Source organism: Lathamus discolor, chromosome 5 (genome assembly GCF_037157495.1).
Source record: "Lathamus discolor isolate bLatDis1 chromosome 5, bLatDis1.hap1, whole genome shotgun sequence".
Classification (NCBI taxonomy): domain Eukaryota; kingdom Metazoa; phylum Chordata; class Aves; order Psittaciformes; family Psittacidae; genus Lathamus; species Lathamus discolor.
The window spans coordinates 107,141,720-107,165,199 of record NC_088888.1 but is presented as its reverse complement, the minus strand read 5'-3'; the positions used below and the strand labels follow the sequence as shown (position 1 = coordinate 107,165,199).

At 42.1% G+C, this 23,480-nt stretch overlaps 1 protein-coding gene across 1 annotated transcript; it reads right to left on the bottom strand.

The window, feature by feature from the left end:
• Nucleotides 1–1,474: 1,474 nt before the first annotated feature.
• Nucleotides 1,475–6,964, bottom strand: LOC136014462 (opsin-5-like). Its single transcript, XM_065679215.1, has 4 exons — nt 6,892–6,964; nt 3,515–3,808; nt 2,572–2,903; nt 1,475–1,819 (listed from the first exon to the last, which is right to left on the bottom strand). Exons 1-4 carry the CDS (start codon nt 6,962–6,964, stop codon nt 1,475–1,477), a joined length of 1,044 nt encoding a protein of 347 aa, XP_065535287.1.
• Nucleotides 6,965–23,480: the final 16,516 nt, after the last annotated feature.

Here is a 23,480-nt window from a genome sequence, read left to right as displayed (position 1 = left end):
GTCTTCCCTCCAGAAGGAATTCAATTTATACATGTGAAAAACCCTGTGTGGAACCATATGAGGCAAATGGGCTGTGCAGATCTTTGGAGGGGCAGTCTCTGGCATGATGGCCCTATCCCACTTCACTTTGTTTTGGCTTCTTGCTCATTGCATCCCATCATAAAATGAGAGTACGGCTGCCCTGGGATAGTGCTTTTTTCTATGGTAAAAGAGGCTGTAGGGTACTTCTGAGATGTTCAGCACCATAACACTTCATTCAAGCTGAGATTTTCTGCAGTTGGTTGGAAATTCAGATCCAACTAAGAGCATTGTATCCTCACTTCAAAGATTGCAGTTTATACAGATCTTTACTTAAAATAAGTTTGTTCACAAGGGCACATGCCCATAGTCTCACACTGCTCAGAAACAAGGAGGTCTAGCGACATCCTGTTTTCTTCATAGAATTACAGAATAGTTTGAGTTGGAAGGGACCTTAAAGATCATATAGTCCCAACCCCCTGCCACAGGCAGGGACACCTTCCACTAGACCAGGTTGCTCAAAGCCCCATCCAGCCTGGCTTTGAATATTTCCACGGACTGGGCATCCACAATCTCTCTGGGCAACCTGTGCCAGTGTCTCACCACCCTCACAGGGAAGATTTTCTTTCCACTATCTAGTCTAGATCTGCCCTCTTTCAGTTCAAAACCAATCCCTCTTGTCCTATAAAACATGCCTGTATAAAAAGTTCCCATGATAGAAGATCTGTTATACCTGTTACACCTCAGCTAGCAACAGCACAAGTGCACTGTTCTTTTTGCTGAGGGATTCCTTCACTTCTCATTTTGCTATTTGTGACATGCAGAAGGCTTCCTTCACTGACTGCCACATTCCCACGTAACTTCTGAAGGCCGAGGCTGCTCAACTGCTTTTTGACTGTGTTTTGAGAAGTGAAACTATACCTCTGACTGAGCAAGGGACTGTAAATCCCTATCAAACATTTTGATATCAGCCCCTTTTATCTCCTGACAGTGAGTATTTCTTGCTACCTGTATGGTTTTCTGCCTGTATTGCTGGAAAACTGCATGCTCAGCTGTATTTGTTTGGCAACACACTGTGTTCAGCCTACAGTTTTCTCTGATGGCTGTTTTACTGAAAGAGCCAAGATCTTGCAGATAGGTTGCATTAAAAAGTTTATAAGAAATAAACCCCACAATAATAATTTCTCTTTTAATTACACTGTTTTCCTGAAAATAAGTTTAGTTTATATCTTTTTTTATGTTTAGTACATAAATCTATTTCCTCTAAATTGGAAATTCTTGAAAAAAATAGCAGGTACTTTTGCTGTGTAGCATAAAGATAATATTTAAGAGTTGCTTAAAAATATATACTTGAACCTCTGGATTTGACATAAGATACGCAGTGCTGCATTCCTACACATTTGGACCCCTGCGGGAGCCCAAGTTTTGACCTCTGTTATGATAGCATCGCTGCATCTCAGCGAGCTGCAGCTCCCTGGTTCTCCACCTTTGCAGCTGCAGAGAGACGCACGTTGTCTCTCCCGCTCCACATTGACATGGGATTTTCAGCAGAGTTGTCAGTGCTGAAGAAATGAACTCGCCAGCCACAGCACCACTGCAGCCGTTTGAGTTCACAACGGAAAGTTTTGCTGAAGATGTAGTAAATAAAAGGGTTATACGCTGTTGAAGATTTGGCAAACAGACAAGGCAGCAGTGTGACGACGGGCTGCAGGGATTCGCTGGGGTTAAATATGGACCAGAAGCTGGCTGCTGCATACGGTGTCCACGAGCTCAGGAACCCGACCGAGATGAGCACAGCCATCTGAAAGGAAAATGGATTCAGTTCCCAGTGGGCACTGATACTCCGGCATGTGGTGCGTGGATGTAACCATGCCCAAAACAGCTGAAATACCTGACGCTGTATGCTTGCTATGTTGTGACATGAGCACAGCTAACATTGGACAGTGCATATATACTTTTATTCCCACCTAGCAGATCTACACTGGCTTTCTTACAAGGCACTTGTTTTCATCTTTCCCTGACTCTGTCTGCAACATCACAGGAGACACAGCCTAACTGGTTAGTGTAGCCTGTCAACAGACTGGTCTCTAGAAAGCTTGGGTCAGTTCTGCTTTTCCACAAAAAATTAGCAACTGAAGTGCTTATTTGCAATAATGATATATTAAACAGTCCTCTTTCTGTACAGAATTTCTGTGTAACACTCAGAATAGCCACTCAGTTGATTAAAAATACCTAGGATGCAGGACAAGACCTTCAGCCCAGCTACATCATGAAAGAATCCAGCAGCTCTTCCAGCATGACTGGAAACCTGGTTGTCTATGAAAATTTTGGATGCAACTGCCTGAAGATATAATGAGCTGCACTGTAGCTATGATATATTATCATGATCAAGCTACTGGAATGACAATGTGGATGACACTGGAACCACATCTCCATCTTTGGTCAATACTAGACAGAAAAAATGAAGGGTTATCATGAGCCATGTGTGAGCAGAGCCAGTTCTCTGCAAGCTCCTGATTACTGTAGGCTCTTCTCACCACTGGGACAACTCACCAATGTCAGCTTCTTCTCCAGTTTAGCTGCATTAGGGATCCTGTCAATATTCTGGATCTCTTGGTATGCTTTATGAACCTTCCAGGCAATTCCCAAGTAACAGGTAACGATGGTCAGTGCAGGCAAGACTGTGCACAGGAGGAACATGCTCAAAATGAACGAAAAGCCATTGGAGGAGTTGTGGAATTTGCTCCAGGCTATTGTACAAGAGATGCCAAATGGCTCAGGGCCATAGTAGCCCCAGCCTACCAAGGGCAGAATGGCCCAGAGAAAGGAGTAGAGCCAGATGAAAGTAATCAAGATGCGAACAGTGTTCTTTGTGATTTTGTTACCTGCAAGAAAGAGGAAGAGCAAGCATGTATGGAACTCATCTCAGCCACATGGTTTTTGCTGTAGCTTCTTGAAGAGAAGGGCAGTAGCTACAAACATGCTTGGGCTGCTGCTGCAGTTCCTGAACCTTTGGTCTTCTTGAGGAATGTAACAGAGACTGGCCATGGATTGTGTGAGACCTGAGTGCAGACATCAGTGCTGATCTGAAGTTTTTTAAGTCAGGGAGCTTTACAAGATCAAGTTGACCCCAAATATATCAGGCACCCAGCCCAGGAATGCCAGAGAACAATCCTTCCTCTCAAATTCCAGTATGTCAGTATGTCTGCTTGCACACAAATAGGAAACCAAGATTCTGGTCCAGCAAAACATTTGGGCTCTCCAAACTCTCAGGTAATTTCACATGGTGTTACTGAGAAGTGGAAAATCCTCATTGTTTCATAAGGAATTTAATCAGATCCTTCTAGGAACATTAGGGTTTGATACTGGACTAAAAGTTGAGGCTTATTCCTACAGTTACTGAACTGATATGCTATGCCATATTCCACAAACTACCTGTCTGAACATAACAGCCCAAATGCTCCACTACAAGGTTACCAGAAGCATAATTACTTACTGTTAGATTTAGATGAATTGGTAACAAGGAATCGAATCACAGCCATGGCACAGAGGGTCATCATGCTGCAGACACCAAAAAGGAAACCCATCAGGGCATAATATATGCAGGATGCATCTCCTCCCAGCCAAGCGTGGTTCCAGGCAGATGCAATGGCCAGTGGGTACATGCTGATGGCCATTCCAATATCTGCTACTGCCAAGTTGACTGTAAGCAGCTCCGGTGACTTCAGGAAGGAAGAGCGTTTCATGGCTGTAGCAAGGACGGCTGAATTTCCAAGGATTGTCAGGATGGCTGAAAGAGAAGCATCAGCACAGACAATAATATCACATAGTTAACACAGCTGTGAAGTGTTAGCCTAATGTCCAGAAGAGAGCAGACTAGGAGATTAGCCAGAATTCAGAGCCTCCCAAGTCAGCACAGTACTGTGCTGATGCTTATCTGCTGTATCAGCACAGTACTGGTGTGTATCTGCTATTCCCTGCCATGACACCTTGTTCTTCAGCTCATGATGAGGAAACTCATTCTCTTAGCTATCAGATAGGAAATGCTGCCTGGATGGCATTTCTGAGAGCTGCTACACAGCTCAGCATCCTCATCACAGCATCCACTGGACTGAGGGAAATTTTGTCATATGAACAGTAGACCATATCTTGCACCTTCGTAACACCACACTGTAAATCTCCACTTCCATGTCACACCCTCTCTCCATGCACTATATCCCACCTATTCACCTGTGGCTCCCCTCTCATGTGTATAGCTCACACCTGCAAAACTCCACTCTCTTTCGGTATCTTGCACAACACACTAGGAAGTAAAACAGGTGTACCCATCTTCATATTTCCCTGGTGATATCCTCATTTACTTCTCCTTCCTACTGAGGAACTCCAGCTGTCTTGCCTGCTTGTTCCCTCCTCCCAGCTTGTGCTCTCCACTTCCCAAAGCCTTCCTTCTTCCTTTACAGTGTTTATCTTCCACTGGAGCCCCAGTACAACCCTCCCAGGCTCTGAGCTGCCTTGACAGTCAACATATGCTGGCTTGGCAGTTCTTTGCTTGTCACTACGTGCTGCAGCTTAGACACCCACGCTATTCATATGGTCTGAGTGCAGTGAGGCAGACCATGGAAACGGTTTAGCCAGATGCATGCAACAGACCAGAGTTTGCTTTGTAAAAGGAACTGTTGGATATACATTATTCAGACACACCATAGGGCTTCAAAGCATTCAGGACAACACTGTGAAAAGTACAAGTAGCAAACTACTCATTTTTTCTTCTATTTCAGGTGAACATTGTGCTGGAGCTACATTTTGATCACAGGTTTTCCTGAGAAGCCAGAAGTGAAATTGGAAAACAGAAAAAGATTCTGTCGTTCCCTTGTCACTATGAACACAGGGAGGCTGCATTTGCTCACAGACACCACATAATAAAGTGCTCACAGAGGAATTAATAAAGGCCCGTGCAACAAAATGGAATAAATACATTGGCATAAATCCAAGAATAGGCAGAGATGTGAAGAGAAAGCCTTAAAAAACCCAGAGGTACAAACCTGAGACCCCACATCCCTCATTCACTTTCTAACCACAGACGTTCACTTGGCATCCCTAGATATCTTGAAGTGTTCCCTGAGCTCTCAACAGCTGTATGTCTGCACACACAAGATGCCCACAGTGGCTTGGCATGGGACCGCTTGATGACAGCCAGCAACCTGTAGCTTGGTGGGAAGAGCCTTCTCTTGCCAAATGGGACATCCACAGGCTTCAGGAGGAAAATTAATTCACTTTCTTCTGAGACAGCCCTAACCACTGTGCATAAGGTAGGAAGTAGCTCTTAGTCTTACCATCAGAGATAGACATCTGGGCACACACTGACTTTGACAGATGCTATTTCTTTCCATCCCACTGCCTGTGAGGCTGTTGGCTGGCATGGGACAGAACAGTTCAAGAATGGGCTAGTGATCAAATAGCAGAGATGCTGGTGGTGAGTGCTGAAGCCCCTGCCCTAGCCTGGTTTTGTAATGAAAACATAATTTCAGGGGACACATAGGCCCTGCTGCAGCCCCCACTAAGGTGGCAAAACTACACATAAATACAACATGGTTTCCACTTAAGCTCACTGCTTCATATATGGGAGGTTCCTGAGATTCCCTATGCAATGCAGTGATCCTGGGTGCCACACAGGGCTCTTGATCCAGTGCTGGAAGCTATATCTGAAGTCTGGGTGCCTAAAAGCCCTTTAGGACAGCTGTGAGACTAGCACAGTGGGACAAGAGCAGTATCAAGAAGGGGAGCCCCAGCCCTCTGTCCCTTGTTGCTGCCCCTTACCTTACCTGTGCCTACATATTTACATTTCTATGAGAACGGAGCTGGCTTCCTAACTTGAATTTAAATAAAAACTCTTCCTTGTTTTGCAGATAGTGATTTTTCTCACCCTGAGTTGTGATCTCTGCTGTCAGCTCAACTGGGGACAGCACAGTGCAGTGCAATGAAAAGTGTGCAGGAACAGGGGTGAGATGTGAATGCTAAAGCCCAGCATCACTGCTCAAAGTCTCTCTATTAAAGCACATAAAAATACATGTTTTTCTTTCTTCAATGCACCTCAACCAGAGTTTTCAAATGAGCTGAAGGGATGCAGGTACTTGCATCAGGGTTGGAACTAGATGATCTTAAGGTCCTTTCCAACCCCAACTATTCTATGATTCTATCTTAGCAAAATTCAGTTGGACTGCATGCCTAAACCAATTCTGTTCCTCTCCGAATCTACAACAACAGTAACCAAATCACCTGGATATATGCAACAAACAGACAAGGAAGTAAACACTTAGCTAAAGCCATGCTGGAGCACACGGGTAGATAACCCCACTTGTATTTAATTTTTAATATGCCTTCAGCAGAGCAAACAGGCCATTATAAAAACTAGAAGTGCTATTTGGAAACCTTTTTCTATTTTATACCAATTTATTCTCCCAAGACACAGCTGCTCTTCAAGCATAATGACAGCTCAGCCCCTGCCAAGGGTCAGACCAAAGTTATTCTCCCCTGATAAGCCTCATGAAATGAGCTGCTTCATCTCTCAGTTAACGGGGCTGAGATGCTAGGATAAGCAGTAGACAACTTAATTCGAATACTTGTGATGCCACAGAGGCAAACTTGTTCTGGCAAGTCTTCAGCATGGAAACAAAAGATTGCAAATCTGAGAGCAGAGATTAATCCTGACATCCAACCAACCTGAAGGCACTAAGCAGGGGAACCTGTGTGGAAACAGATTTGCTATCATTTCCCTCCAGTTTCCTCTGACTGACTGCAGCACAGACAGGGCAGCTCCAGTGTGTCTGCTCCTAGGCTTCAAGCAAACAAGCAGGCTGTGAAGTCAGAACTCACCTATGATCAGAAGAAAGACCCCAGCTCCATAATCCACTACCGGGTGGAGTTTGGAAATGTACTGCTCCTCCATTGTCCCTTGTGGAAGTGGGTGAAGGCTTTAAATTTAAGATGAAGTGACTGTAGGGGCAAAGAGACTCTTCCTCATGGTTTGCCTGCTGCAGATGTGAGCTGGGCAGTTGGGTGCTGTCTGTGTGAAGGGACCCTTCTGCTTTCTCCTCTCTCCCTCCCTCTTGTGTGGCAGGGGAGAAGCTTGGAGTGAGAGAAAGGCTCCTTCCCTGGGGAGAGAGTGAAAGCTAGGCTGAGCCGCTGCCAGAGTGATCCCGCCTGCCTGGCTGGCAAGAGCATCTCTCCACCCACCCCTCTTCTCACACTGCCCTGCTCCTAGACTAGTCAATAAACTTCACAATTGAAACCCCCCAGACTGCCACTGCTGAGCAAAATCTATTGTCGTTCAACCAGCGGCAGCCTTGGGGAATTAATTCAGGCTGATGGATGAGGCAGGGGATGGGATGTTTGTTTTCCAGCTTTATGGCTGGGAAGTAAGAGGCTGGGGTGGGGGATCTCTTTGCTGAAGTGTTTAGAGGAAAGTTGTTTGCTGTAGGGGTTCAAAAGGGTCAGTCACACCACTGACTTTCAGAGCTGCTCCAGGGCAGAACCAGAGGATGTTCAGTCCAGTCTGCAGAGCACCACAGCAAAACCAAGCTCTGATTTCACTCCAGTGACATATCAGTGTTTTTACTTGGCAAGCAACCAGAGCAATGCTTCACATCCAAACTTACCTTCTTGTAATATCTGAGCCTACAACTGTCATAATGCTCTCTCAGTCTTTATAAATAATGCTAAGTTTTGCTCCAGTCTCCAAATGTGTTACAGACTCATCTATCAATTTACATACACAGGTCTTGATTTCAGTGCACACAATTTACATCTCTGTAGTTGCAATGCCTTTAACTTGACTTTTAGCCTGGCCAGCACCCAGCCAGCACATTGAAGAGGTGATGTTTCTAAATTATTTAATTCCAGTACCTAGATATGCTAAACTGCATTAGCATCATTCTCTGCTTGGCCTATTTTACTCTGTTCAGACTTAGGGAATTTTAAGATCTGCAAGAGCACATAGGCATCTCATGTGCAATTCTAAGTGGAATGTAGATGCTTAAGTATAGCAGTAACAGCCTGAATTCTGGAATCCTTAAGAATCTGAGAGACTTTAAAAGCTTTGAGTTTCACCAGAAGGCAAAACTGGCCATACATAGATATTCTGCCACCTCATCTTTGCTGCATGTATCTGTGCTCCTGTGCTGAAGCTGTCTGGATTTACACACCAGGGATCCTTGCACTGAAGACTTTGAGGAGTTTAATTCAGCAGCCAACTGCACACAACACAACACATACAGCATAGGGCTCAGCAGCACTCGCAGCCTTCTCAGGCCTCCTTTGCCCTAAAAGCTTATCCATCCTCCATGAAATGGAGAAGTTAGTTCCCTCCTCTGGTTTCAGAGACTGGTGTACATATTTTTTCCTGTAAGAGCATTTTATTCTGCAGGTTACATACACTTTGGGGTGAGAAAAATGGCAGAACAGAATGATGCTTTCCTCTCCACTTGAAGCTGGATTGCTCCACACCTAGGTCACAAGATTGGAGGGAGAAAAACCAAGTGGTATCTGACTCTCTAGTATGGTGCTGAAGGCAGCTCTTGCTCCAAAGGTTATTAATGTATTTTGCAATTAACAGCTATAGTATAAAAAATAAAAACAAACCAAAACTGCAGGAGAAGTGGTGATTCAGTAGTGCTCACTAGCTACATCTATAAAGTGAATCGATCTCACAGAGGTGCTGCTCAAGGTATGGTTATCACTTCAGAGAAACAAAATCCCTGTACCTGGGACCATGACCCCACTGCCAGCATGTTAGGTATGATGAGTTTTGTTCTTAGTAAATCTGCCTCTACCTCTGAACAGAGATCTCACATACCGAATTTACCACTAATTCTGCTGCCACAGACACAACCCTTGTTTTTAAAGAAGACTGGGCACTACAAATTGCTCCTGGGGTGATTCCAACTGGGCACAAGAAAATTTTTCACAGTGAGAACAGTCAGCCATTGGAATAATCTCCCCAGGGAAGTGGTGGAAGCCCCAGCATTGGACACTGTTAAGATTCTGCTGGACAGGATACTGGGACATCTAGTCAAAGTCAGTGCTTTGCCTAGAAAGGTTGGACTAGATGATCCTTGATGTCTCTTCCAGCCTTCTATAGTTCTATGATTTTATCCTCAGAAACCACTTCCCTATGGTAAGCTACTTCTTGACAGAGGCTGGCTTATGTTTAGTTGGCTCAAGCACTTCTGAAAAATCTCCCAACCCATCACATCACTCCAAAGTCAGCAGAAGCACAATGGAGTAGGTACTCATGGCATAGGTAAGTACTAGGAGATGGAACAGTCCACTGGTTCTTCTCCAGAATTTATAAAATTCTAGTTCAACTGTAGAAATTGCTGGTCTGAAAAATCTGAACGGGTAAGACAAAAAGATTATGAGACTGTATAGACTGGACAGCTAGGAAGGCAAGAGTTATGGGTAGAGGAAAGACAACACAGGTAGGAGGGACTTTGATCTTATCTGGGTGAAGAGAAACGTACGTTCCAAACCCCAATTCAATGAAAAGAGCACATGGAATCACTGAGGATGGAAGGCACCTCTGAAGGTCATACAGTCCAAGACTGCTGCTCAGCTACAGTAGATTGCTCAAGGCTGTGTCCAATTGGATTTTGTGTATCTCCAAGGATGGAGACTCCACAACAGGCGGAGCTCTGTGGTGGACAACTTGTTCCAGTGCCCCCTTGTGATCTCCTTCGAAGTCTCATATGGTCTATGACTAAAGATACCACCTAACTCAAGAAATCAAGCACCTACTGCTGAGATGTTCAGTCCAGTTGTCCTTCACCAGGTTCTCTGGCAGCAGATATGCATCTGAATGTCGCTGGTTGTTGCAAGCTTCTCAAGCCTTGGGTGTATAACTGAGTATCAGTTTCATATTAGTCTAGGAAGGTAGGATAGACACAATATTAATTATAAAAGGAACGTCTATCAGTAAAGGCTAAAAAATTACAGATACAATGTCTCAGAAACATGCTTATAAGGGAGAGTCTTAAATAGCTTGATCAAATCAGTGTAATCTGTTCAAGAAAGAGAAGTCAGCATTTAATCCCAATTTGGGGAAGAAATGTCTGCTAACGTCAGCAAGGCACAGTAAATCCTGTGACAGAAAGTAGAAGACTGCTGCAATCTGACAATTAATCCTGCATAGTGCACACAAAACCACAATATTGGTAAACTAAACAATGTCAGATCACCACAAAGGTCCGAAGAACCACAGATCCACAGAATCATTAAGGTTGGAAAAGACCTCTAAGATTGACTCCAGCCGTAAACCTAACACTGTTAAATCCACCAAGACGCTGGAATTCAACTGTTCACCTTGCTAAATTCACAGAACAGGTGCTGGCACTATTTTGGGCTGAGCCAGCTAGCACTGCCTAAGTCTTTCCCAGGCACAGGTCAGCTGAATGAGCCCAGGACCATTCCCAGTAGGCAGTAAAGTCATCAGTTTCAAAAGCAAAGTGATCCTGTTTAGTTCCCTGGTACAGATGTTGCCCAGTGGTTTTGCTCTTATCCTGAGTGCAAACATTCAGCTGAGAAACAGATTCTCAAGGTGGGCAGTCACTGGATGAGAAGTGACTTTTAAAGGACTGTTAATGCTCAAACAGAGCTTATAATTCTGATAAAATTCTTTGGAAAGTTTACTGTCCTGAGCTATGGAGTTAGCTCACCTAATGGGGATTTTTTGGCCTTTCTTGGTGAAAACGTAACAGAGGACTCAGTTCAAGGAGCCTGATGTCACCGAATCCAAGACAGGTCTCCTGCTTTCCCACTTGCTGCATGGTCCATCCTCTCTCTACTGAAATAAGACATTAAATTTCTTCAGGGAAGCAAAAAGAAACCACAGTCAAGTTTAAAACATTTTGCTGAGAGTTTAATTACTCCCTGGATACCCCATTGGCTACATCAGGAGCCTAGTCCTTGTCCAACATTTGTGGGCATCTTAGATTAAACTGTGGGTATTTCATGCTGGTTTAGATGGCACTTCATTTATTGTGAAATCCTGAAATTAGCATTCACATGGGGTAGGATTACATCAACAGCTCAGTTATAAAATGGAAGAAAAGAAAATAAATGATTAAAACCAGAAGAGCTGACTGATCCCAAATCCAGTGCATTATTCTTGTGTCATTTAACAATAGCAAGTTGTACCCAGCATTATCTTTCTGCACAGCAGATCAATCTAGATTATCTGTTTACAACCAAAGCACAGTCAAAGTTTATGCATCCTGACAGACCCAATTTGAGGGGATCATATTTTAGAAGTATTTTGTGAAATTGCCCTTCAATTTAAGAAAGTAGTCTTTGAAATAGGGATGCTGGGGAGGGACTCTTCATCAGGGACTGTAGTGATAGGACAAGGGGTAATGGGTTAAAACTTAAACAGGGGAAGTTTAGATTGGATATAAGGAGGAAATTCTTTCTTGTTAGGGTGGTGAGACACTGGAATGGGTTGCCCAGGGAGGTTGTGAATGCTCCATCCCTGGTGGTGTTCAAGGCCGGGTTGGATGAAGCCTTGTGTGGGATGGTTTAGTGTGAGGTGTCCCTGCCCATGGCAGGGGGGTTGGAACTAGATGATCTTGAGGTCCTTTCCAACCCTAACTATTCTATTCTATGATTCTATGAATTAGACAGAAGTATAAAAGTTGCTACCTGCTCACTTTTCAAAATTTATATGAGACTTTGAACAAAAAGTGAACCCACCATAAAATTATACATATATGTATGATTTAAATATATACATGTTGATATAAACATATATATATATAAAACAAGTTCCTATTGTTGATGTAAAACAGGGTGTGGGTTGAGTAATTACTTGATGCTGCCAAGTTAGGATGTCCTACAACTCTACTGTTATTTTCCACAGGGAAAAAAACGCACTATCCTGAATTCTGAATAAGGGAGTTGTTCTGAATTATCATTTTGCCAGTATATGGTAGTTCATTTTGCAGAGATAAGATGTCTCAATATTTGGAGCTGTTTGGACCAAGAATATTACGTTTAGTTTGGTACTATATATCAATAGTATTGATATCTCCTGATATCTGAATAGGGCTATGCAGCTATGTCCCTACCTGCACAGAATTCATGTCTATCAAAAATAGTCATTTATAATTTAGAAGATGAACATGGCTTTGCTATTCCTTTGTATCAGTGGCCGCTCTGTCCAAATCTACTCTCTGTGAAGACTGAGATTTCAAGCTGAACAGAGTACTGCAAACAGTCTGTCTGGGGAGTCCCTTTTGGGTGCCTTCTCCTCAAAACAAGTTTGCCATGATGCACACTCAAGATTTTTCACTAACAGATGCCACCTTTTTCTCCTCCTGGGAGGAGACAACCTCATCATATTCTCCAGGAATTCCTACAAATTCCATTAGTTTAATTATTAGTCTATTTCTGCAGTCTTACTTTTTGAGGCTCACCTTTGAGACCTCTAGCTGAGCTTCTAGCTTTCATCTCCACTTCTGCAAACCAGAATGAGCATTTAAGTTGAATTCTCAGTCTGCTCATGAAGTTGTATGTTTTCAACAACCAAATCTTGTTTCAGCTGGTATTTGCAACCTCAAGCATAGTAATTTGTTAATTGTTTTCTTCTGGATGTCTGCACAGACTTGCATGTTATTGCCTGAGGGGTTATTTTCAAAGTCTAAATTTGGTCTAGGGACACTGACCTTCCTAGGTTCCCTCCACAGTAATTGAAGGTAGCTGCCCTGTTGAACAATCCAGTTTGGATCAATAAATTCTGCTCTTTTACTAAACCCATTTTAACATATAATAACTTGGCTGTTGGTTAACCCAGTTAAAGCGAGTACAGCTCTCCACCACAGCAGTTAGAAACTCCCCCAGAAGAACTGTGTTGGAGCTGTTATTCTGGTGAGTGTTTGACCCCAGACCACGCTCCAAACCCAAGACCATCCTGTACACAAAGGACTAAAAGAGGACCTCAAGGCTTCTTGCATCACTTCTATTCTTCACTTTTAAGAGTTGTTTAATGCTACTGGGAGTTTGAGGTGAGGAGTTAAAATAGCAATTTTAACACTAAATCAATTACCAGTGATTGAGTTATGAGGAAACAAAAAAACTTCTATAACTTCCCCACACTAGGACTAGTAAGTATATCATGGAATTAAAGCCAGAAGCTCATATTTATTAAACAACGTCACCATTTGCTTGTATCTATCTGGTAAACATTGATACTCAAACACATTGGTGAAAAGGAGAGGTCAAGATGTACAGCTGTGAGGAAAGTCACATGCAGAGTAAAGATGTGTTGTGTCTTTGATGTGACAAGCCAGCTCTTTTCAACCGGGCAATAAGATGCCTTCTCAGGGACACGGGGGGTTTATTTTGTTTGTTTGTTTGTTTTCATATTTCCAAAATACGAAATGAAAAGGACTAATTTGAGAAGCAATCTGAAAAGAAGATAAAGTAGAAACATAGCATGAGGTGGGAAGGGAAAGGTGCTAATGAGATATGAAAAGGTTAATTTAACAAGCATACGAAGCATATTATAACTATTTCTTTCAAAGGTGTGAGAAGACACTATGAGTGGAAAGGAAAAGGCACCAAAGATGCTAACATAAAATGAAAAATACTAGAATGTCAGGAAAGGCTTTTTCAGCCTGGAGAAGTGAAAGCTCAAGGGAGATCTTAGAGCAGATTCCAGTACCTAAAGGGAGCCTACAAGAAACCAGGAGATGGATTTTTTTACAAGAGCATATAGGGAGAGGATAAGGGAGAATGGATTTAATCTGAAAGAGGGGAGATTTAGATTAGATATTAGAAAGATGTTCTTCACTATGAGGGTGGTGAGACACTGGCACAGGTTGCCCAGAGAAGCTGTGGCTGCCCCTTCCCTGGCAGTGTTCAACACCAGGTTGGACAGGGCTTGGAGCAACCTGGTCTAGTGGAAGGTGTTCCTGCCCATGGCAGGGCATTGGAACTGGATGATCTTTAAAGTCCATTCCAAACCAAACCATTCTATGATTCTGTGAAAAGACAGGAATAAAATATATTGCCCATGGCGTGGAATTGAAGAATGCAAACCTGCTTGTATTTAAATATAGTGACAGTATTTGAGACCTCAGTTTAATAGTAGCATGAACAGAACCGATCCCCTCATTTTCAAGGCTTCAAAGACAAATTTCTGTCCTGTTATGCTGGGGGTACACTTGCAATTTAAGTAATTTTTCAATCAGTTATTAACAGTAGTTTTCAGTAGCAAGCTGTACTGAGTTTTCCTTTGCATTCTGGTCCTGGACTCTATTTATTCATGGTTCTTCTCTGTCATTCATGACAAAGAAGACATTCATGTCATGACCATGGAGAAGAAATCATATGATTTGTAGAATGGACCACCCATAACTCTACCACCACAAGAACATTCCTGTGCAGTAGCTCTGTATCATTATCCTCTGCACACCTCTAGGCAGACTGCATGCAGAAGCACAGCTAAAGAGAAGGGTGAACTGGGAATCAATGCATTGTAGCCACTCTACACCCTAAAAAGCCAGTGAACAGATTAAATCATTTAAGACTCTCTGATTCTGTGTAACTGTAGCATGGTGGCAACAAAGACTTGACTGTGATCCTAAGCTCAGAAATGTCCTGGAAGTAGCAAAATAGCAATCATGCCACTGGGAGTCAGACCTTAGAAAGGGATCACAATGTGTAGCGTTGGGACTATACCTGCTTAGATCCCTCCAGCAGCACCAGGAGCAGGAAGGCCATCTCTTCAGCTTCAAGGCTAGTCCCATCTCTGCTCTTTGTCTCTTTCTTAGATGACCTAGTGCTGATTTGTGCTCACTCCTTCCTCTTTTGAGGAACTCAAATCTCTCCTCTTTGTGGGGAAATCCAGAACCATGACGGGAGGTAGCATCGCTCCAGCAACACAAGTGAAACTGGTCCTTCTCTTTGTTCCTTAACTTTGGTAGCAGGACTAGCATCTGGCAGAATTAAGACAGGACAAAGCAGGGTGTGGCAGTGATGGCCAGAAATGGGGATTTTTAACGTGCAGGGCCATATGGAATGGCAAATACTTGAGGGACCTTTTGAACATAGGCATGAGGAAAATAAACTCCATCCAGTGCCACCTCTGGTAGATTCCGTTGGTTGCATTCGTGCTTGCGTTGGTGATGCTTGCTTCGCTGAAGGAGGGAAAGGGGGAATTGTTTTGAAGGGAGCTTGTTAGATCTAGTTAAAGGTAGTCAGAAGGTAAAGTTACAAGAGTGGGAGAGAAGAGATCAAGGTATTTTTCCTACTTTTGGGGACAGAGCTGAAGAATATACTGACCGGTATTCCTTACCCAAATGGTGTAACCCAGCTGTGCTGACACCATGGGGTCTCTGGGCACTCTTCAGATTTTTAGCATGAAGGACCACAGGTTCAAGGTGCATTTGCCTCTATTCCCTTTTCCAGTTTCTCCAGAAAGGCAGGAATACAGCAGGCCAGGGGTGTGACACCAAGGCAAGCATGGCTATGCATCCAGTGCAGACAAGACAGTGGAATTCAAGGGTGCAAGGATACAGTGGAATTCAAGGGTGCAAGGATACATATGCACTACAGATGAAACTCAATGGCTCAATGGTAGTGCTCTGGCCCCACTATTGCCTACTGTGTAACACTCATCAACTCACTTCCTTCTTCTTTTTGCCTCTGATTTATCCACAGAGATCCTACATTTTTCAAAGTCTGACTGATCTATTTCTGCTCAGCGTCTGGTAACAGTGCTGCACATTATTTGCTTGTGCCTCTCAGCACCATTGTGATACAACAATAGTTTTAAGAAGGAGGCCAATTTTCTTTCATGTTAGGATTTGGCTAATTTTACTTTTACTAATTTCTAAATGGACCCACACCGGGAATTCAGAAATGCCAGGATTACAACTTATTATTTAGACTTGGGAAAGAAGAATAGATGAGAGCCTAAATCTTACAAAAATATAGTGCACAATATGAAAGGAAATTCATGGGGATGCTCTCTTTAAAAGAAAAGAACAGGTTTCTTTGTTCAATAAAGAAAGAAGAGGTAGGTAGGCACAACAGAGACATGATGATAACAGATCTCTTCTGCCCTACAATGAACTGTAGTGGCACCAACAGTACTTTAATAATAACCCTCTTAAGGAGAACATTCAACATAGCTGCCTGCCCAGCAACTCCTAATGCAACAACCCACAGCGAAGGCAACTTCCCTGGTTCTTAACCTTCATGTGAAACTTCTTGCTTGGCTGAGTGAGTTTAACAGTCTCAAGCAACAGGAATGGCAACAGAAGCCTCATCAAAACCCTCTGTCACTTTTTGTCTTTATCAAATTTGCAAAATCATGTTCAGACCTGTTTTTCAGCCTTCAGATTGTATTTATGTGAGTGAGAGGAGTCAGAGCTATTCTGTTTTGCCTTCCCTTCCATGGTCTTTTGGCTCTTTAAGCCACATAATGTTTAATCCTTGCTATACAAAACTGCCAAGCTTCACAATGGCACAGAGCAGGATTGTGAGGCAAAGAAGAGAAACTACTATACTAATTTTGTGTTACTACTAAATATTGGGCACTAGCATTTCAAAGGCCTGAGTTTTCCAGGTTAAGTGAGCTGCAGCTATGTGTTGCTTCCAGGGAGCCCATCCCAAACTTCTGCATTGGAAGGCACTTTAGGGTTTACTTCTTGGCACTCCCTTGCCTCTTTGCAGTGATGTAAAATGCCCTTTGCAGGGATATAAGAGATCATCTAAGTTGCAAAAAATAATTCCCACAAGTGTTATTAACTTGCAGTCAGGTGCTCTTCTCATTGCTCTTGATACTTAAGAGGGAACAAAAGTGGGATCGGGGGGAAAGTTAAACATTTAGTGGATATTCCCTGTATTTGCACAGAGAAACTCAAGAGCTATTTCCTCCATATTTAAACAGTGCTTGGCTATGCCTTTGTAATATTGTGTTACCCTTCTGATTACTTTCCAAGGGACACTTTACATTGAAAAACTAGTAAGAAGACAACAGGTCTCAGAAAAGCTATGCATCACTGCAACCTTCTGCAGCTCTAGGTAGGTACAACACAAGTTTCTCTGCTACTTAAGTAATCTGCTGTACATTGGAAAAAATATTGTCTCACTTTCAAAACCGTGGTTCAGATTATTCTGTAATAGACCATGCCTAAAAACAGCAATAGCAACTATGAATACTTTCTGTACTCAATTACACTGAAAAAACAGAGATGAACCTAGGCTCAGAAAAAACAACAGTCTTGTGGTGATGGCCCTGGGGAGTGCTGGGTTCATTTCCTTGCCTTGCCACAGTCTTCCTGTCTGCTTTTCGGCAACTGATCAAATCTTTCTGGGCCTTAATACCCTCAAATTAAACTCTGGATGCCAATAAAGCTTTCTTCTTCTTTGGATCTCTTAAATCACTAGCACACTTTGTGGCAGAGTTCTGGCCTGTGCAAAACAGCATTCCCTCAGGCAATATATGGAGATGATTCAAAGGACACCAGTGTGCCAAGGAGCATTCATGGTGGGCAGTTTCCTTCCTGTGCTGGGAAGGAAGAAGGTTCAGGCACGTAGATCTGAACTGTGCTACACCTGTCCTACTGCTCAGAGCAGAGCTGACGGCTTTGTTTACTCATAAGCATAGAGCTTGGGGGCAGAAGGGGCTTGTTGCTGGGGGCTTGTTGAACTCACATCAGTAAACGCCGCCATGGCACACTTCAGCATGCATGTCTGGAAGTAGGGATGCTTGTCACTCAGAAAATCCCTCCCCAAGAGCATTTTGTATTTAGTCTGTGTTGCAAGCATGTTTGTTTGCTTCTTTGTTTGTAGACTCCATTTCCTCATTAGGAGAGAATCTCTGTATTCATTCAGAAGGGAAAATTCTAGGGCGTCTTTATCCATTACAGTTATTTAGAAAAAACTCTGACAGCCTGAATACAACAGGCACAAAAACCATGAGGTAAATAAAGATCCATAATTATGATGCTCTTTTCACTCACCATTTCTGTGTTACTGACTTGTGACCACTTTAATGTGTGGAATTGGCAGGATAATATTAATCTATTTTTGCCTATAACTGAATATATTAAACTATTTCTCTGTCACATGTACTTAAATGTATTTTATAAACTTAACATTGGAACAGAATTTATTTCAGCTAAATAAAATCATTTAAAAGCTTCAGATCTAGTTTAAAATGGTCCTCCAGACTTTTAGAGTCAGTGGTGAAAGACAGGCACTCTTGGTGGAGAAATATCCACCTTGTCTGAATGAGATCAGTTGTCATTGGAAGTGCCTACTGACATTACAGGAAGCCAGGGAGGTGTCTTAAACAAACGACCCATTTTGAGGTGGCTATATTTGATTGAGCTGAATCCCATCTTGACAGACTTATTCAAGGCAACACAAGAAACATATAGGAAAGGATAAACTGGAACCTAGGTGTCTCTAATCCTGAGTTACGGCTTTAATGAACTTTTTTTATATTCTCCTTGTTTCCATAACTAAAAAATCTGAAATTCCTCAGACCATTCAAAAGCCATGAATCCTGAAAATTAAAAAGTATTTTAGCTGTCCAACTTTTATTGTTTTCCCAAAGGTTTTAAATTGCTATTTTTTTCCTGAAGAAACACAATTAGGACAATGATGTTATTAGTATTTGAATTATCTCAGTTTGAAAGTCCTTATTATACAGACCTGGGCAACAGAGGGAACATGAATTTGACCCTTTGTTGTTGCAGAAAGTTGTTGGCACCTGTAAGGCTCTGCTAGTAAGGCAACAGCACATTCTCTGCAGCATGCTCCAGGCACGAAAGAGTAATCTTTCCCAGACACCGAAAAGGAAGATTGGAACAGTGGGGTCAGTAAAAGTATTGCAAAAGCACCCATAAAGCCATGAAAATAAGACAAATCCTTGAACCTTCGTATTTTCCTTCCAAAGTCTTAACTTGCCCCAAAAAGCTACAATATCATTTCATGTTGTTAATTAATGAAGTTTCAAGCTTTGTTAATCCAGTTCAATAATGTATTTCCTCTTACCTGTTCTCCATCTTATAAGTGACAGCTCTGCCAATCTGGCAAAGAGAAAGAACGTGTGGTTTTATCCCAAAAGGTATACTGGTCTAGTGGAAGGTGTCCCTGCCCATGGCAGGTAGGCTGGAACTAGATGATCTTTAAGGTCCCTTCCAACCCAAACCGTTCTGCGGTTCTGCAATTCTATGATTCTATACCTTGAATTCTTTTCAAAGGTACTTTCAGTCCCCTCATCAGTACAGATAGTTTGCTTAATCCATCAGACTTGCTACTGATATGTAGGCTTCAAGACATCCAGATGATGGAAGGATAGAGATCATATGGCAGGGAAACAGTTATTGAAGGATTCACATTCTGGTTACAGTCCTATAAATGTTAGTTGCCCACAGGCACCCCTTACATCACAGAGACAGGCACCCTCCATGTGAAATATCATCCTACCTATCTTCAGCTGGAGGTCACCTGCCCTTCAGAGATCATAAGAACCTTGAGGAAGGTGGCTAACACTCAGAGTGGTTGGGGAAGCTCTTCTTTGTAAAACACAGATGAGCAGCGGTCATAGATTAGATGGACAAAGGGATTAAGTATTGATTGTTATGATGGTGAAGACTCTGGTCTAGATCGACCAAACCAGAGGAGACTCAGGTAACTAAGGGAAAGAACTGTTGTGCTAATGCATGCTAACAGGATAGCACAGACACAGCCTTTAAGACTGAGTAAGCCCCCATATTAGTCTATGACTCACTTTGTTCTGCCAGCTCTGCCATAAAAGTGCTGACTTTTGGCAAAACATTAATAATAAACCCCAGAAGAATGATGTTATAGTGAACTGTGGCACCCAGCTGCTAAATTAATGTATGCTGAAACCCCAGGGTTTGCAAAGCCCACTGAAGCCAGTGGAAAGATTCCCATTGACCACAGTGGGCTATGAATCATTCTCGAATGGAAACAGAGCTCCAGTTCCAGTGGCTGTTCTCATCTCCTTGAAGATCCTTGGGACAGAACCCTTATCAGCCATGGTGTTTGTTGAGTGATAAAGCTATTGCTGCTGCTAAGGCGAAGCATACCCTCATTGTACTCTGAAGTGGGGATGGAATGCGTTCATCCAACCCCATTAGACATCTACATCTAAGCTAATCACCCTCTGCTTCTCTGGTACTCAATGAAGAGAAATCAGCATTTCATCTGAAACTCATCACTCTAAAATGGACATCTAAAATAGGTCAGATGACTCACACTCTAAATGCCTGTTTCTTCCCATTGACAATAAAGGGAGCCTGAGGTAATTTTCTCAGATTCAGACATTGACATGTGGTTAGAAAGAACTTTACTCCAAGCATCTTCATTAGACAAGCTTCAAAAATGTTGTGTTTTTATATCTGATTGCTAAATCAAACAGCTAAGTCAACACAAGATCCTAGCAGAAACAGGTTCAGGTAAATCCAGTTAGCTTTGAGCTGTCTTGCATGAACTACAAAAATTTACTTCAGTAAGATTTTATATTAACAGCTTAAAAATATATCAAGTTTTTTTCAGTGACAAGATAGCCTTTGAAGTACCCTGCTCTGGTTGTATGTTCTGGATGACAGGTCCAAAATATCCTGAAGTATATTGCAAAGATCATAGTATTAAATGGACAAGCGGCTTCAAATTATTGCCATTACTTTGTTCTCAGACAGCTCCCATCCCACTGGTGAACACTGTAGGGTTAAATTCAGCATCCATTTCAAAACTAAATGGACATGTCCACAACAGACTGTAAGGTCCTGTAATACACACTAGTCAATACAGGCAATAAAGAGTGGAAAGCAATTCTCTTGCCTAGAGGTACCTGCTTCAGAGTGATGTGCACTACCCTGTGGGCTCCGCTGGCTATATGAAATCCTTCTCCAAAACAGGAATTTGGCCACTAGCTCCAGTCACTACACAAAGAAGATACTTAAATTAGGTAACTGTAGTTGAATCTCATCCACTGGAAACTGCCCGCTTGGCTGCCTAGTAATAAAATCCTTACCTGGACCACATCCTGACAAGATACAGTGTGATGAGATGTGCCATACCCAGGACTACTAGAGCTATTATGTCAGGAGATAATGAACTAATACAGAGACAAAAAGAAACGCAAAGTAAGTTTTGAAGTAACAACTTAATTTTGAAGTTTCCTGTGTACATACATACATATAGAATTGTTTTTTTAAAGCAATGTTTTTCTAAACAGGCAGGAAGTTTTTATACTTGTGGCTTTGCTCATACTGAGAACAAAAATACAGTTAAACTTTGACATCTGCCATGAAATGGAAATATTGAGTTTCAGACAGCTCAAGTAAATTCAATAAAGCCCTGCAAAGATGAAGTGTAGAACACCTTTAGCACAACCAAAACCGTAAACTGGCTCCATGAGGGGACGTGTAACAGAGACTGCCAATCTTTGTTGTATCAGTCTGATCCCCTTCCACCAGATGTTTCTCGGATGATAGTCCAAATACACCAACATAAAGCTTCTCACAAAATTACCCAAAACATAATAGAGTATTTGAAAAGCTCTATTCATAAACACAGCTTCTAACTTGGCACTAATCCTTAAAATATTCATGATTGTCAGCAGCTATTAAATGCAAGAATAACAATGGCTATTTCCATAATAGCTGCATTTTGAAATCTCAGAACTTAATTTGTGAACTTTGTGAACTTAGACTTATCTGAGATGTACGGACTCATATCACCTATTAGGGAATGCAGCTCCCTCTGGGGCAAGAATTGGACCTCTGTTCTCAATCCTGTAAATACATACAGGTAAAGCATGAATACAGGTTTCTGAAGATTGAACCCAATTTGGATATTCAGGTAGGCTGAGTGTAAGTTTTTCTCTCAGACTGTGCCTAGACACTATACTTAACCTCTGAAAAAGTGGACCGATTTATTTTTTAACGAGCCACAGTAAGCAGCATTTCTCTCTTTTGCACTAGAGATATGGCATAATGTTTCAAAGAACTGCAATATCAGGCAAGGGGACTGGTGCAAGGCAGTAGTGCAACCTACAGAATTGTCAGTGCAATAAACAACATGCCTTCCGCATTCCCAGTGATACAGTGCTGAGCTGGCACCTGGGACATCAGGACTGTGTTCCAGTTTTCTGTTTAGGCAAAAGAGTACTCTGTGTTTTTTTTTCTCCATCTCTAAAATGAGATTTTCCTTCGTAATATCTTCAGTGAGAAGCCTGTCTAATGGAAATAAGATTTGGTTTGTTTCTCAGTGAAATACTCCAGGTAAGTTTAACTAGGGAGAAGTTTGCCAGAGTGAAGTTAGCCACATCTGGAATATATGCTAAATGCAGGCATAGCAAATGACTCTCTGGAAAAAAAAACAAAAAACAACAAATACTGTTTCTGTCTGTTAGTAAAAGAATAAAGTGTCTTCCTACAGCGTGTCACACGCTGGTCTCTGGGAAAGCACTGCAAGCTAGTGGCTTGGTACAGCTCAGAAAAATCATGTACCAAAGTAAGTTTCTTCCTAGCTCCTTTCCTCAGAAAGCTCCTTGTACTCAGTGTCATGTGAACCTTATTTCCCAGAGCAATGCTTGCTTGTCGGTCTCATCTGTGCTTAATTACACCATAGCCATGGCAAATATAATGCCATTTGATTGATAAGTCACCCTAGTAATCATTCTACTCTAATGAGAAGTCCATACCACTTGGTGAATGCCTCCATCACTTCTAAAATGCTGTGTAACTGTCACTTATGCAAGGCAAAAGATGGAAAAAAAGAGTATTTCGTACTTGCATTAATGGAATTTGCTTGAAGCCAGATGTGGTACTCTGCAATGTACAGGGGAAAATAAATTCTGGAGAGGATTTTTGTATCACATAAAATGCGCCTCATGTGTTCTTACATTATTAGAAGTATAACCTGAACTATTTTAGGATGGAATAATCTAAGCTGGAAGGAAAATACAAAAATAGGTTAGGAGGGACCTGACCTGTTTAGCTGGGGAAAATGTTGCACACATGAAAAGCTTTAGTTTCTTCTTTTCCATAATTTTCTGTCATTTTCAGTCTTGTCAGCATGAATAATATAGTTGATTTATTCTATGATTATGAAGCAGCTCCAGAATGCATAACTAAGTTGAAAAACAACTGAGAATCCATTTATCTGTTTTGTTTTCAATTGAGACACTCCTCCCAACTGCAGAAAAGTAACCAAGCTGACTATAAGCCATAAGGCACATCTGATCAGCATATAGTTATAGTTTTGGAGGGACTTTTTTAAGAAATCATTTTGGAAAAGAAAAAAAGTTAAATATATGGTATAGACAAACAAAGCACCTTTTTATGTAGTCAAACAAAATATCCTTTTTGCAGCTGAGAACAGCAGCCCTAACTTTAGATGCCATCTAAAGTAGTCTAGATTCC